This window comes from Bufo gargarizans, chromosome 7 (assembly GCF_014858855.1).
Source record: "Bufo gargarizans isolate SCDJY-AF-19 chromosome 7, ASM1485885v1, whole genome shotgun sequence".
NCBI lineage: Eukaryota > Metazoa > Chordata > Amphibia > Anura > Bufonidae > Bufo > Bufo gargarizans.
This window is the reverse complement of record NC_058086.1, coordinates 65,581,828-65,595,007: the sequence shown is the minus strand read 5'-3', so window position 1 is coordinate 65,595,007 and position 13,180 is coordinate 65,581,828. Positions and strand designations below refer to the sequence as shown.

The 13,180-nt window shown below is 46.9% G+C and overlaps 1 protein-coding gene across 1 annotated transcript in view; it reads right to left on the bottom strand.

Moving 5' to 3' along the window:
- LOC122943770 (torsin-1A-interacting protein 1-like) overlaps window positions 1–13,180 on the bottom strand; it is a 179,981-nt gene that overhangs the window by 116,531 nt on the left and 50,270 nt on the right. The window contains exons 7-10 of the mRNA XM_044301790.1: window positions 6,496–6,549; window positions 6,355–6,393; window positions 580–639; window positions 453–500 (exon numbers count right to left, since the gene is read on the bottom strand). Of these exons, the coding sequence (XP_044157725.1) occupies window positions 453–500; window positions 580–639; window positions 6,355–6,393; window positions 6,496–6,549 (201 nt within the window). The remainder of the gene's footprint in view (window positions 1–452; window positions 501–579; window positions 640–6,354; window positions 6,394–6,495; window positions 6,550–13,180) is intronic.

Below are 13,180 nucleotides of genomic sequence, written 5' to 3'. Positions count from 1 at the left end.
AACCTGAGCCAGATTCTCACATTTTCTGGAATATCAGATCTTGCATTAAACTAATGTCACTACAGCAATCACTCTTGATACACAAGGGGCAGTTAGACAGTGTACAACCTGAACTCGACAGTCTACAGATGCTCCACTGAACTAGACAGTCTACAGATGCTCCACTGAACTAGACAGTCTACAGACGCTCCACTGAACTAGACACTCTACAGATGCTCCAGACTTACTGAAGTGGCTCATGCAGGATGATAAACTTGGTCACTTTTGTTTAACTTTACACCGCCTGATGGCTGACCCCTTTCCTGCAGAGCCACCCTCAGTTGTGGGACGAGGTGCAAAAAGTGCCCAGAGCACTTAATGTGGTGCATGGCACGTGCACATGAGTTCTGGCTCAATTTGAGCCTAAATACTCCCGCATCTCCATTAGTAAATCTGTCCCATTATATACTAACCTGCAAAATATCTGGAGAAATGGGTACGAGGTTTCCTTGAAAGGTTTCCTGTATGAAGAAAGACAGAACTTAAAAAACCCGTATTAAATATTATAGACAAACTACACACACAATAATGTGATTTTACCTTTCTGTCCAACGTCTTTTTCTGGATTGTGGTTCATCTTATTTTGTATAAGAAAAGATGCTGTAGAGAAATAACACAAATGGTAAAATAGGATGTAGAGGAAAAATATAATAACACGTCTAGTACTTTTTTCCCTGCCATCACGGTCTAAATGTTATTTTAAAGGGCATCTGTCAGCAGTTTTGTATCTATGACACTGACTGACCTGTTACATGTGCACTTGGCAGCTGAAGGCATCTGTGTTGGTCCCATGTTTATATGGTCCACATTGATGAGAAATATATATTCAAATGAGACTCTGGGAGCAACAGGGGCGTTGTTACACCTAGAGGCTCCGCTTTCCCTGCAACTGCTGCACCCTCTCCAATTTGATTGACAGGGCTAGGTGTGATGATGTTTTCGCAACCTGACCCTGTCAAAGTGGAGAGGGCACAGCAGTTGCAGAGAGGTGCAATGTTAACGCCCCCGTTGCTCCTAGAAGCTCATTTGCATATGCATATATAAAACATCATTTTCTCAGCAGTGTGGACACATATGAACATGGATGCATTCAACTGCCAGGCGCACATGTAACAAGTCAGCCAGTTACCTAGATACAAATCTACTGACAGATGCCCTTTAATATATGACCTGCGTTGGTTAGGGTCATTGTCCTGGGGGCAATACTTAACACAAAAACTTTTTTTTTTTTAATAACTTAGTTTTTTGCTTCATTTTATTTTTATGATGTGTCCACCCCATAAATACCTTTACACCATATATTTCCCAAAAACATGCTAAGGCTGCTTTCACACTAGCGTTCGCTGGTCCGCTCGTGAGCTCCGTTTGAAGGAGCTCACGAGCGGACCCGAACGCAGCCGTCCAGCCCTGATGCAGTCTGAATGGAGCGGATCCGCTCAGACTGCATCAGTCTGGCGGCGTTCAGCCTCCACTCCGCTCGCCTCCGCACGGACAGGCGGACAGCTGAACGCTGCTTGCAGCGTTCGGGTGTCCGCCTGGCCGTGCGGAGGCGTGCGGATCCGTGCGGATCCGTCCAGACTTACAATGTAAGTCAATGGGGACGGATCCGTTTGAAGATGCCACAATGTGGCTCAATCTTCAAGCGGATCCGTCCCCCATTGACTTTACATTGAAAGTCTGGACGGATCCGTCCCAGGCTATTTTCACACTTAGCTTTTTTTTGCTAATATAATGCAGACGGATCCGTTCTGAACGGAGCCTCCGTCTGCATTATTATGAGCGGATCCGTTCAGAACGGATCCGCCCGAACGCTAGTGTGAAAGTAGCCTAACACAACCAGTCACCCAGCGATCATGTGATTGCCAGGACCAATCTGCTGTTAACGTAAACACGGGTATTTCTCATTGAACACCATTTTTCAGTTTATATCTTGAATTACAAAAACCCTGGATAAGGCTAAATTCACATGACCGTATCAGTTTTGCGGTCCGCAAATTGCGGATCCACAAAATACGGATGTAGTCTGTGTGCATCTTGCACTTTTCGCAGGCCCCATTCTAAAAATGCCTATTCTTATCCACAAAACAGGCAAGAATACGACATTCTCTCTCATTTTCGGCGCATCCGCATGGATGTGGACAGCACACAAATGACACCCAGGTGCTGTCCGCATTTTTTGTGGCTCTAAAGAAATGAATGAGCCCACATGTGATCCGCAAAAAATGTGGATCAGACACAGACTGAAAATACGGTTCTATCTTTGTAGCCTAAGGCCTCTTTCACAAAACGTGACGGATTGACTACGGAGGCGATCAGTGAAACTCGCACCATTTTGCAAGCAAGTTCAGTCAGTTTTGTCTGCGATTGCATACAGTCGTTTCCACGCGGGTGCAATGCGTTTGGATGCGTTTTTCATGCGCGTGATAAAAAACCGAAGGTTTACAAACAACGTCTCTTAGCAACCATCAGTGAAAAACGCATCGTACCCGCGCTTGTCTCCGGATGCAATGCGTTTTTCACTGAAGCCCCATTCACTATTATGGGGCCAGGGCTGCGTAAAAAACGCAGAATATAGAACATGCTGCGATTCTCACGCAACGCATAACTGATGCGTGAAAAAAAATGAACACAGACCCATTGAAATGAATGGGTCAGGATTCAGTGCGGGTGCTATGCGTTCACATCACGCCTTGCACCCACGCGGAAAACTCGCTTGTGTGAAAGGGGCCGAACTCTGTAAATATACGCACTGATTTTGACCTATAGCCTGTATATACTCCAGAGCTGTATTCCTAATTCTGCAGGGATTTATTGCTAACTAAGGGGTTCATTTATTATCCTAAATTATACCTATATTAGGAATATTTCAGGCGCAGATTGCGGCACAGCGGTGAGTTGCGCTGCAATCTGCATATTTTCCCCGCTCACGGCAGGTCTAAAAAAGTGGGACTGGCGTGGGCGGGCCAGCAGCCCTTTCTCATTCATCATTCTCTATGCCTGTTTTAGGCGTAGAAAAAGGTCTATATGTAAGACAGCTAGGAAGCTGTCTTACATTTAGTACTGGCGCTGGATGCTCCGAAGTTATGGAGAGGCCGGCGACTCTTCATAACTTCGGTGGATCCACTGCCAGATATAGGGGATATTAAGAACTGCGTCTAAAACGCTGGTCTTAATAAATGACTCCCTAAATGCTTGCACAGAGCTTGTTCTGCACAGCGACTTGGTATAGGGAACCTTTATAGGTAGGGATGTATACGACAAGTTTACTGACTGTTCCTATTAGGCTACTTTCACACTTGCGGCAGAGGATTTCGGCAGGCAGTTCCGTCGCAAACGGATGGCATTTGTCAGATGGATCTGGATGCGGATCCTCATGACAAATGCATTAAAATACAGGATCCGTCTCTCCGGTGTCATCCGGAAAAACAGATCCGGGATTTATTTTTTTCACAGATTTTAAGGTCTGCGCATGTGCGGACCGGAAGAACGTATCCGTCAATGCGGCAATTTTAATGTCGGATCCAGCACTAATACATTTGAATGGAAATTAATGCCGGATCCGGCATTCCGGCAAGTGTTGCATGCTGCAGTATTTTCTCCGGCCAAAAAACGTAAGAGGGACTGAACTGATGCATCCTGATGCATACTGAACGGATTGCTCTCCATTCAGAATGCATTAGTATAAAACTGATCAGTTCTTTTCCAGTATAGAGCCCCTAGGGCAGAACTCAATAACCGGAAAAGAAAAATGCTAGTGTGAAAGTACTCCTACACTCAGATCTGACACTTAGGCCTCATGCACACGACCGTTGTGTGCATCCGTGGCCGTTGTGCCATTTTCCGTTCTTTTTTGCGGACCCATTGACTTTGAATGGGTCCGTGGAAAAATCGGAAAATGCACCGTTTTGCAGCCGAGACCGTGATCCGTGTATCCTGCCCGTCAAAAAAATATGACCTGTCCTATTTTTTTGACGGACAACGGTTCACGGACCCATTCAAATCAATGGGTCCGTGAAAGAATACGGATGCACACAAGATTGGCATCCGTGTCCGTGATCCGTGGCCGTAGGTTACTTTCATACAGACGGATCCGTCTGCATAAAAGCTTTTTCAGAGCTGAGTTTTCACTTCGTGAAAACTCAGATCCGACAGTATATTCTAACACAGAGGCGTTCCTATAGTGATGGGGACGCTTCTAGTTAGAATATACAACGAACTGTGTACATAACTGCCCCCTGCTGCCTGGCAGCACCCGATCTCTTACAGGGCGCTGTGATCCGTACAATTAACCCCTCAGGTGCTGCACCTGAAGGGGTTAATTGTGCGTATCATAGCCCCCTGTAAGAGATACGGGGCTGCCAGGCAGCAGGGGGCAGACCCCCCTCCCTCCCCAGTTTAAATTTCATTGGTGGCCAGTGCGACCCCCCCTCCCTCCCTCTATAGTAATAATAACATTGGTGGCACAGTGTGCCCCCCCCTCCCCCCCCCCCCCCCGATACCCCCTTCCTCCCTCTATTGTATTAATATGTTGGTGGCACAGTGTGCGGCCTCCCCCGGCCCCCCCCCCTCCCTCCCTCTATTGCATTAATAACATTGGTGGCAGCGGAGTTCCGATCGGAGTCCCAGTTTAATCGCTGGGGCTCCAATCCGTAACCATGGCAACCAGGACGCTACTGCAGTCCTGGTTGCCATGGTTACTTAGCAACAGTAGAAGCATCATACTTACCTGCTGGCTGCTGCGATGTCTGTGTCCGGCCGGGAGCTCCTCCTACTGGTAAGTGACAGCAATGCGCCGCACAGACCTGTCACTTACCAGTAGGAGGAGCTCCAGACATCGCAGCAGCCAGCAGGTAAGTATGATTGCATTAATAACATTGGTGGCAGCGGAGTTCCGATCGGGGTCCCAGTTTAATCGCTGGGGCTCCGATCCGTAACCATGGCAACCAGGACGCTACTGCAGTCCTGGTTGCCATGGTTACTTAGCAACAGTAGAAGCATCATACTTACCTGCTGGCTGCTGCGATGTCTGTGTCCGGTCGGGAGCTCCTCCTACTGGTAAGTGACAGCAATGCGCCGCACAGACCTGTCACTTACCAGTAGGAGGAGCTCCAGACATCGCAGCAGCCAGCAGGTAAGTATGATGCTTCTACTATTGCTAAGTAACCATGGCAACCAGAACTGCAGTAGTGTCCAGTTGATTAAACTGGGACTCCGATCGGAACTCCGCTGCCACCAATGATCGGGAAGGGGGGGGGGGGGGGAGAGAGGGGAGGCCGCACACTGCCACCAATGTTATTAATGCAATAGAGGGAGGGGGGGGGGCTGGGGGAGGCCGCACACTGCCACCAATGTTATTAATGCAATAGAGATAGAGGGAGGAAGGGGGGCCGGGGGAGGCCGCACACTGCCACCAATGTTATTAATGCAATAGAGGGAGGGAGGGGGGGCCGGGGGAGGCCGCACACTGGCCACCAATGATATTCAAACTGGGGAGGGGGCCCTGTATGATACGCACAATTAACCCCTTCAGGTGCGGCACCTGAGGGGTTAATTGTGCTGATCACGGCCCCCTGTAAGAGATCCGGTGCTGCCAGGCAGCAGGGGGCAGTCATGTACACAGTTTGCAGTATATTCTAACTAGAAGCGTCCCCATCACCATGGGAACGCCTCTGTGTTAGAATATACTGTCGGATCTGAGTTTTCACGATGTAACTCATATCCGACAGTATATTCTAACATAGAGGCGTTCCCATGGTGATGGGGACGCTTCAAATTAAAATATACCATCGGATTGGAGAAAACTCCGATCCGACGGTATAAAAGAGACTCCAGACTTTACATTGAAAGTCAATAGGGACGGATCCGTTTGCAATTGCACCATATTGTGTCAACGTCAAACGGATCCGTCCCCATTGACTTGCATTGTAATTCAGGACGGACCCGTTTGGCTCCGCACGGCCAGGCGGACACCAAAACGACTTTTTTTTCCATGTCCGTGGATCCTCCACAAATCAAGGAAGACCCACGGACAAAAAAACGGTCACGGATCACGGACCTACGGACCCCGTTTTTGCGGACCGTAAAAAAAAAACGGTCAGGTGCATGAGGCCTTAGGATCAGTAGTAGACATGTAATGCAATGTATTTAAACCTCTTTAAATAACGTCTATATACATTAGTTTTATATAAACTGTAATGGGAGGACACACCCTTCAGGTCTATGTACAGCACAGCTAAAAAGGAGATCTCTGCCTGCAGGAACACACAATATGACACAAGCATATCTGCACAAAACTACGTCAACCTCTCCACCTACCTGCTGTCCATTGAATGAGAGTTGCTGCTTCTTCTTCACCTATAATGTGAAAGACGATAATGTGAGCTGGTTTTCCATACACAACACCTGGTTCTTCTCAGAGCCGTGTAACATTATCGCATATTTAAAGGACTCACATACCATCCAAAAAGCCAATGAGCTTTCTAGGCAAGACAGGCTGTGTCTCCGTATTTACTGCAGATAAATCGAGAAGTCAATATAAAAAGACATATTTAGGAGTCGTTATGAGAAAGGACACTTATTTCACACCTGAAGGAGAGATAACGGGAGAGGTTCTTGTGACGTTTTTATGGACATAAAATCAATTATTATTATTATTTATTATTAAAGCACCATTCATTCCATAGCGCTGTACATATGAAAAGGGGTATACAAACATAATACAGACAACTGCACTAAGCATGAACAAGACGAGTTACAGACTGGTACAGAAGGAGAGAGGGCCCTGCTCGTGAGGCTTACAATATACATAGTATAGGAGAAGGACACAGTAGGTGCGGGTGAAGCTGGTCATGGCGGTATAGAGGCAGCAGAGTCACTGGTTGTAGAAGAGGTGGGATTTTAGGTTTCTTTTGAAGGATTCCACTGTTGGTGAGAGTCTGATATGTTGAGGTAGCGAGTTCCAGAGTGTGGGGGATGCACGGGAGAAATCCTGGAGGCCATTGTGGGAAGAGGTGATAAGAGGAGAGAAGGAGATCTTGTGAGGATCGGAGAGTGCGTGTGGGTATGTATCTGGAAAGTAGCTCAGAGATGTAGGGAGGGGACAGGTTGTGGATGGCCTTATATGTATTTGTTAGTACTTTGAAGTGAATTCGCTGGGCAATGGGGAGCCAGTGAAGGGATTGGCAGAGGGGAGAGGCAGAGGAGTAATAGGGCGAGAGGTGGATTAGTCAGGCAGCAGAGTTGAGGATAGATTAGAGGGGTGCGAGAGTGCTAGACGGGAGGCCACAGAAGAGAATGTTGCAGTAGTCCAGGCGGGAGGTGATGAGGGCATGTACAAGCATTTTCGCAGATTCAAAGTTCAGGAAAGCACGGATGCGGGGAATGTTTTTGAGTTGGAGGCGGCAGGTGGTGGAAAGGGCTTGGATGCGCGGTCAGAACGAAAGGGCAGAATCCATGGTCACTCCAAGGCAGCAGACTTGGTTGACCAGGGAAAGGGTAAAGCCATTGATCATGATAGATAGGTATGTTGGGGGGGTTGAGCAAGATGGAAGAAAGATGATGAGTTCTGTTTTATCCACGTTAAGTTTTAGAAAGCGAGAGGCGAAGAAGGATGATATGGAAGATAGGCATTGTGGGATTCTGGATAGTAAGGTGGTGATGTCTGGATCAGAGGTAGATTTGTGTGTTGTCAGCATAAGAATGATACTGAAAACCATAGGACTCTATGAGCTGTCCCAGGCCAAAAGTGTAGATAGAGAAGAGCAGGGGTCCTCGGACAGAGCCTTGTGGGACACCAACAGAGAGGGAATGAGACGAGGAGGTGGTGCAGGAGTGGGAGACGCAAAATGTCCGTTCTGTGAGGTATGTTATGATCCAGGAGAGGGCCAGGTCAGTGATGCCAAGAGATGAGAGTTTGTAACAGAAGGGAGTGGTCAACAGTGTCGAAGGCAGAGGACAGGTCAAGGAGAAGGAGGACAGAGTATTGTTTCTTGGTTTTGGCTGTTAGTAAGTCATTGGTGACTTTGGTAAGGGCAGTATCAGTCGAGTGGTGGGGTCGGAAGCCAGATTGTAGGCGGTCAAAGAGGGAGCAGGAGGAGAGATGAGAGGACAGTTCAGAATGGACATGTTGTTCAAGTAGCTTTGAGGCATACGGAAGAAGTGATATGGGGCGATAACTGGACAAAGAAGATGGGTCAAGTGAAGGCTTTTTGAGGATGGGTGTAATGGTAGCATGTTTAAAAGCAAAGGGGAAGACCCCAGAGGTTAGTGATAGGTTGAAGAGATGAGTTAGGGCTGGGATAAACACTGTGGTGAGGTTAGGGATGAGGTGGGATGGGATTGGGTCTAGTGCACAGGTGGTGAGATGTGATCTGGAGAGAAGAGTGGAGAGTTTTTCTTCTGTAATGGTAGAGAAGCGGGATTTGGGAGAAGAGGACCAAGCACTTGTGGGGACTGTGTACTGAAGCTCTCTCTGATGTTGACTATCTGTTGTTTGAAGTATTTGGCAAAGTCCTCAGCTGAGATGAGAGGGTGGGGGCGCTGGGGGATGGAGAAGGGAGTTAAAAGTATTAAAAAGTTGTTTAGGGCTGTGAGCCAGAGAAGATATGGAGAGATGAGAAGTAGGCCTGTTTTGCATCAGCGAGTGAGGATTTGAATGTGAGGAGGGATTGCTTGTATGCGGTGAAATGATCTTGAGAATGGGATTTCTTTCATCGCCGCTCAGCAGCCCTGGAAGCTTGTCTGAGTTTTTTGGTCAGGTTGGTGTGCCAGGGTTGTCTGTTTATTTTTCGGGTTTTGTTGTGAGTAAGGGGGGCAACAGTGTCCAGAGCTGTACTTATTGTGGTGTTATATAGGGTGGTGGCAGCATCTGTGTCTTGGAGGGAACAGATGGTAGAGAGTGGGAGAAGAGAGTCAGAAAGCAAGCGAAAGTCGAGATGTTTAAGGTTCCTGCGGGAGTGTGCTAGTGTGTGGACCGGGGGAGAGCAGAAGAGACCAATGAAGAGAAGGCGAGTAGGCTGTGGTCAGATAGGGGGAGAGGAAAATTAGAAAGGTTAGATAGGGAGCAGAGGCAGGTAAAGATAAGATCCAGAGTGTGACCATCTCTGGTGGGTGGGAGCTGAAGACCACTGTGACAGGCCGAAGGAAGAAGAGAGTGACAGGAGTTTACAGGCGGCCGAGTGGCAGGTGTCAATAGGGATGTTGAAGTCACCCATAATGATAGTGGGGATGTGGGCAGAAAGAAAGTGTAGTAGCCAGGTGTTGAAGTGGTCAAGAAAGATGGTGGCTGGGCCTGGGGGGGCGGCAATTGATGGCTACTTGAAGGTTGGAGGGAGAGTAGATGCGAACAGAGTGTACTTCAAATAAGGTCAGTGTAATGGAGGGTGGCAGTGGAGTTGGGCTGTAGGAGCAGGTGGGTGTCTGATAGGAGAACACCAAATCCTCCACCATGTTTGCAGCCGGGGTGGGGGGTGTGAGTGAATTGAAATCCACTATATGAGAGTGCAGCAGGGGAGGAGGTGTCACAGGGTGTCAGCCATGTTTCTGTGAGACCCAGAAAGGAAAGTTTTTGAGAGATAAAAAGTTCATGAATGTATGACAGTTTGTTGCAGACAGAGCATGCATTCCATAATGCTCCTGCAAGAAGAACCAAAGGAGCAAGGGTCAGAGGAATGGTTATTAGGTTTAAGGGGTTGCAGAAATTTGTAGTGGGACATGGAGAGGATAGTGGGGATTTGCTGAGGGGGCCTGGATTTGGAGAGATATCACCAGCAATAAGGAGAAGCAGAGAAAGTGTTAATAGGTGAGACTAAGAGAGGGCAGGAGGTATCTGTGTGTGTTTGGGAAGGAAGTGTTTTATGTTGTCAAACAGGTTTGTGCAAGCAGTCACATGAGAAGGTAAGGTGGAGGGAGAGATGAATAGTTCCTTGCTGGGTGAATGGATGTGGGGGTATTTCAGGAGGTTGTGGAAAAGTGGGAAGAGTTAGATGAAAAATTGAAACATTGTTCGCATAACTATGTCTGCAATTACCTATGGTCCCCTTCAGGTCCAAGTCTGGTATAAATAACTATGTGCACTTAAAAGTTGCACTTGAGAGATGTTGCATTTGGAAAGACCAATACATTAGTTCATGTCACGCCTTGCACCCACGCGGAAAACTCGCTTGTGTGAAAGGGGCCGAACTCTGTAAATATACTCACTGATTTTGACCTATAGCCTGTATATACTCCAGAGCTGTATTCCTAATTCTGCAGGCATTTATTGCTAACTAAGGGGTTCATTTATTATCCTGAAATCTACCTATATTAGGCATATTTCAGGCGCAGATTGCGGCACAGCGGTGAGTTGCGCTGCAATTTGCGTCTTTTCCCTGCTCACGGCAGGTCTAAAAAAGTGGGACTGGCGTGGGCGGGCCAGCAGGCCTGTCTCATTCATCATTCTATACGCCTGTTTTAGGCGTAGAAAAAGGTCTATATGTAAGACAGCTAGGAAGCTGTCTTACATTTAGTACTGGCGCTGGATGCGCCGAAGTTATGGAGAGGCCGACACCTCTTCAAAACTTCGGTGATATAGGGGTATATTAAGAATAGTGTCTAAAACGCCGGTCTTAATAAATGACTCCCTAAATGCTTGCACAGAGCTTGTTCTGCACAGCGACTTGGAATAGGGAACCTTTATAGGTAGGGATGTATACAACAAGTTTGTCGACTGTTCCCATTAGGCTACTTTCACACTTGCGGCAGAGGATTTCGGCAGGCAGTGCCGTCGCAAACTGTTGTCAGACGGATCTGGATGCGGATTAAATGCATTAAAATACAGGATCCGTCTCTCCGGTGTCATCTGGAAAAACAGATCCGGTATATTTTTTTTTTCACTGATTTAAAAGTCTGCGCATGAGCGGACCGGAAGAACAGATCCGTGAATGCGGCAATTTTAATGCTGGATCCGGCACTGATACATTTCAATGGAAATTAATGGCAGCAAGTGTTCAGGATTTTTGTCCGGAGAGAAAAATACAGCATGCTGCAGTATTTTCTCCGGACAAAAAACATAAGAGGGACTGAACTGATGCATCCTGAACGGATTGCTCTCCATTCAGAATGCATTAGGATAAAACTGATCAGTTTTCTTCCGGTATTGAGCCCCTAGGGCGGAACTCAATACCGGAAAAGAAAAATGCTATAGTGTGAAAGTACCTTTACAATCATATCTGACACTTAGGATCAGTAGGAAACATGTAATGCAATGTATTTAAACCTCTTTAACCACTTCAGCCCCCTTAGCTTAAACACCCTTAATGACCAGACCACTTTTTACAATTCTGCACTACACTACTTTCACCGTGTATTGCTCGGTCATGCAACTTACCACCCAAATTAATTTTACCTCCTTTTCTTCTCACTAATAGAGCTTTCATGTGGTGGTATTTCATTGCTGCTGACATTTTTACTTTTGTTATTAATCAAAATTTAACGAAATTTTTGCAAATAAAATGAAATTTTTCACTTTCAGTTGTAAAAATTTTCATAAAAAACGACATCCATATATACATTTTTCGCAAAATTTATTGTTCTACATGTCTTTGATGAAAAAAAATGTTTGGGTAAAAAAAAAAAAAGGTTTGGGTAAAAGTTATATCGTTTACAAACTATAGTACAAAAATGTGAATTTCCGCTTTTTGAAGCAGCTCTGACTTTCTGAGCACCTGTCATGTTTCCTGAGGTTCCACAATGCCCAGACAGTAGAAAAACCCCACAAATGACCCCATTTCAGAAAGTAGACACCCCAAGGTATTCGCTGATGGGCATTTTCATTTTTTGTCACAAGTTAGCGGAAAATGAATTTTTTTTTCTTTTTTTTTTCTTACAAAGTCTCATATTCCACTAACTTGTGACAAAAAATAAAAACTTCCATGAACTCACTATGCCCATCATGAAACACCTTGAGGTGTCTTCTTTCCAAAATGGGGTCACTTGTGGGGTAGTTATAATGCCCTGGCATTTTAGGGGCCCAGATGCGTGAGAAGTAGTTTGAAATCAAAATCTGTAAAAAGTGCCCTGTGAAATCCGAAAGGTGCTCTTTGGAATGTGGGCCCCTTTGCCCACCTAGGCTGCAAAAAAGTGTCACACATGTGGTAACACCGTACTCAGGAGAAGTTGGGGAATGTGTTTTAGGGTGGCATTTTACATATACCCATGCTGGGTGAGAGAAATATCTCGGCAAAAGGAGATTTTTGTGAAACTCACCTGTAAAATCTTTTTCTTATCTTTTCCATTGGGGGACACAGACCATGGGTATAGCTTAGAGGTATTAGTAGGAGGGACACTATGCAAATGAAAGAGCTCCTCCTCCTCGGGCTATACCCCCCGACTCCACCAGGAGGAACTCAGGCGTTGCACAAGCAGTAGGAGAAGGAGCAAGAAAAAATCATGGAAACCATCGGACCAAGCCATAAGGTCCAACCAGAAACAGAAAAACTGAACTAAAGACCCCTCCTGCAACAGGAATAATGGGTGGGAGCTGTGTCCCCCAATGGAAAAGACGAGAAAAAGATTTTACAGGTGAGTTTCACAAAAATCTCCTTTTCTCGTACTTTTTTCCATTGGGGGACACAGACCATGGGACGTCCAAAAGCAGTCCATGGGGTGGGAAAAAATATCAGCACCACCAGGAGGAACGCCCAACGGTCAAACAGGAACCACAGCCTGCAAAACCCTGCGGCCAAAGCCGCATCAGCCGAAGCCAGCGAATGCAACTGACAAAAATTTGCAAAGGTATGCAAGGACGACCAGGTGGCCGCCGTACACAGCTGAGACGCAGAGGCACGATTGCGTCTTGCCCAGGAAGCCCCCACCGCCCTAGTGGAGTGAGCGGCAATCCTAGCCGGGGGAACTCCACCACAAGCGCGACAAGCCGCGGAAATAGCCAAGCAGATCCAGAGCGCCATGAACGGCGGACGGAAGCAGTAGCCGCGAGATACACCTTCAGGACCCGTACAACATCCAGGGAATGCAGAGTGCGTTCCTTAGGGTTAGCCGGAGAAGGACAAAAGGAAGGCAGGACAAGATCCTCATCAAGGTGGAAGGGAGAGACCACCCTGGGCAAAAAGAAGGGGACTGGACGGAGCACAACTTAATCCTGGTG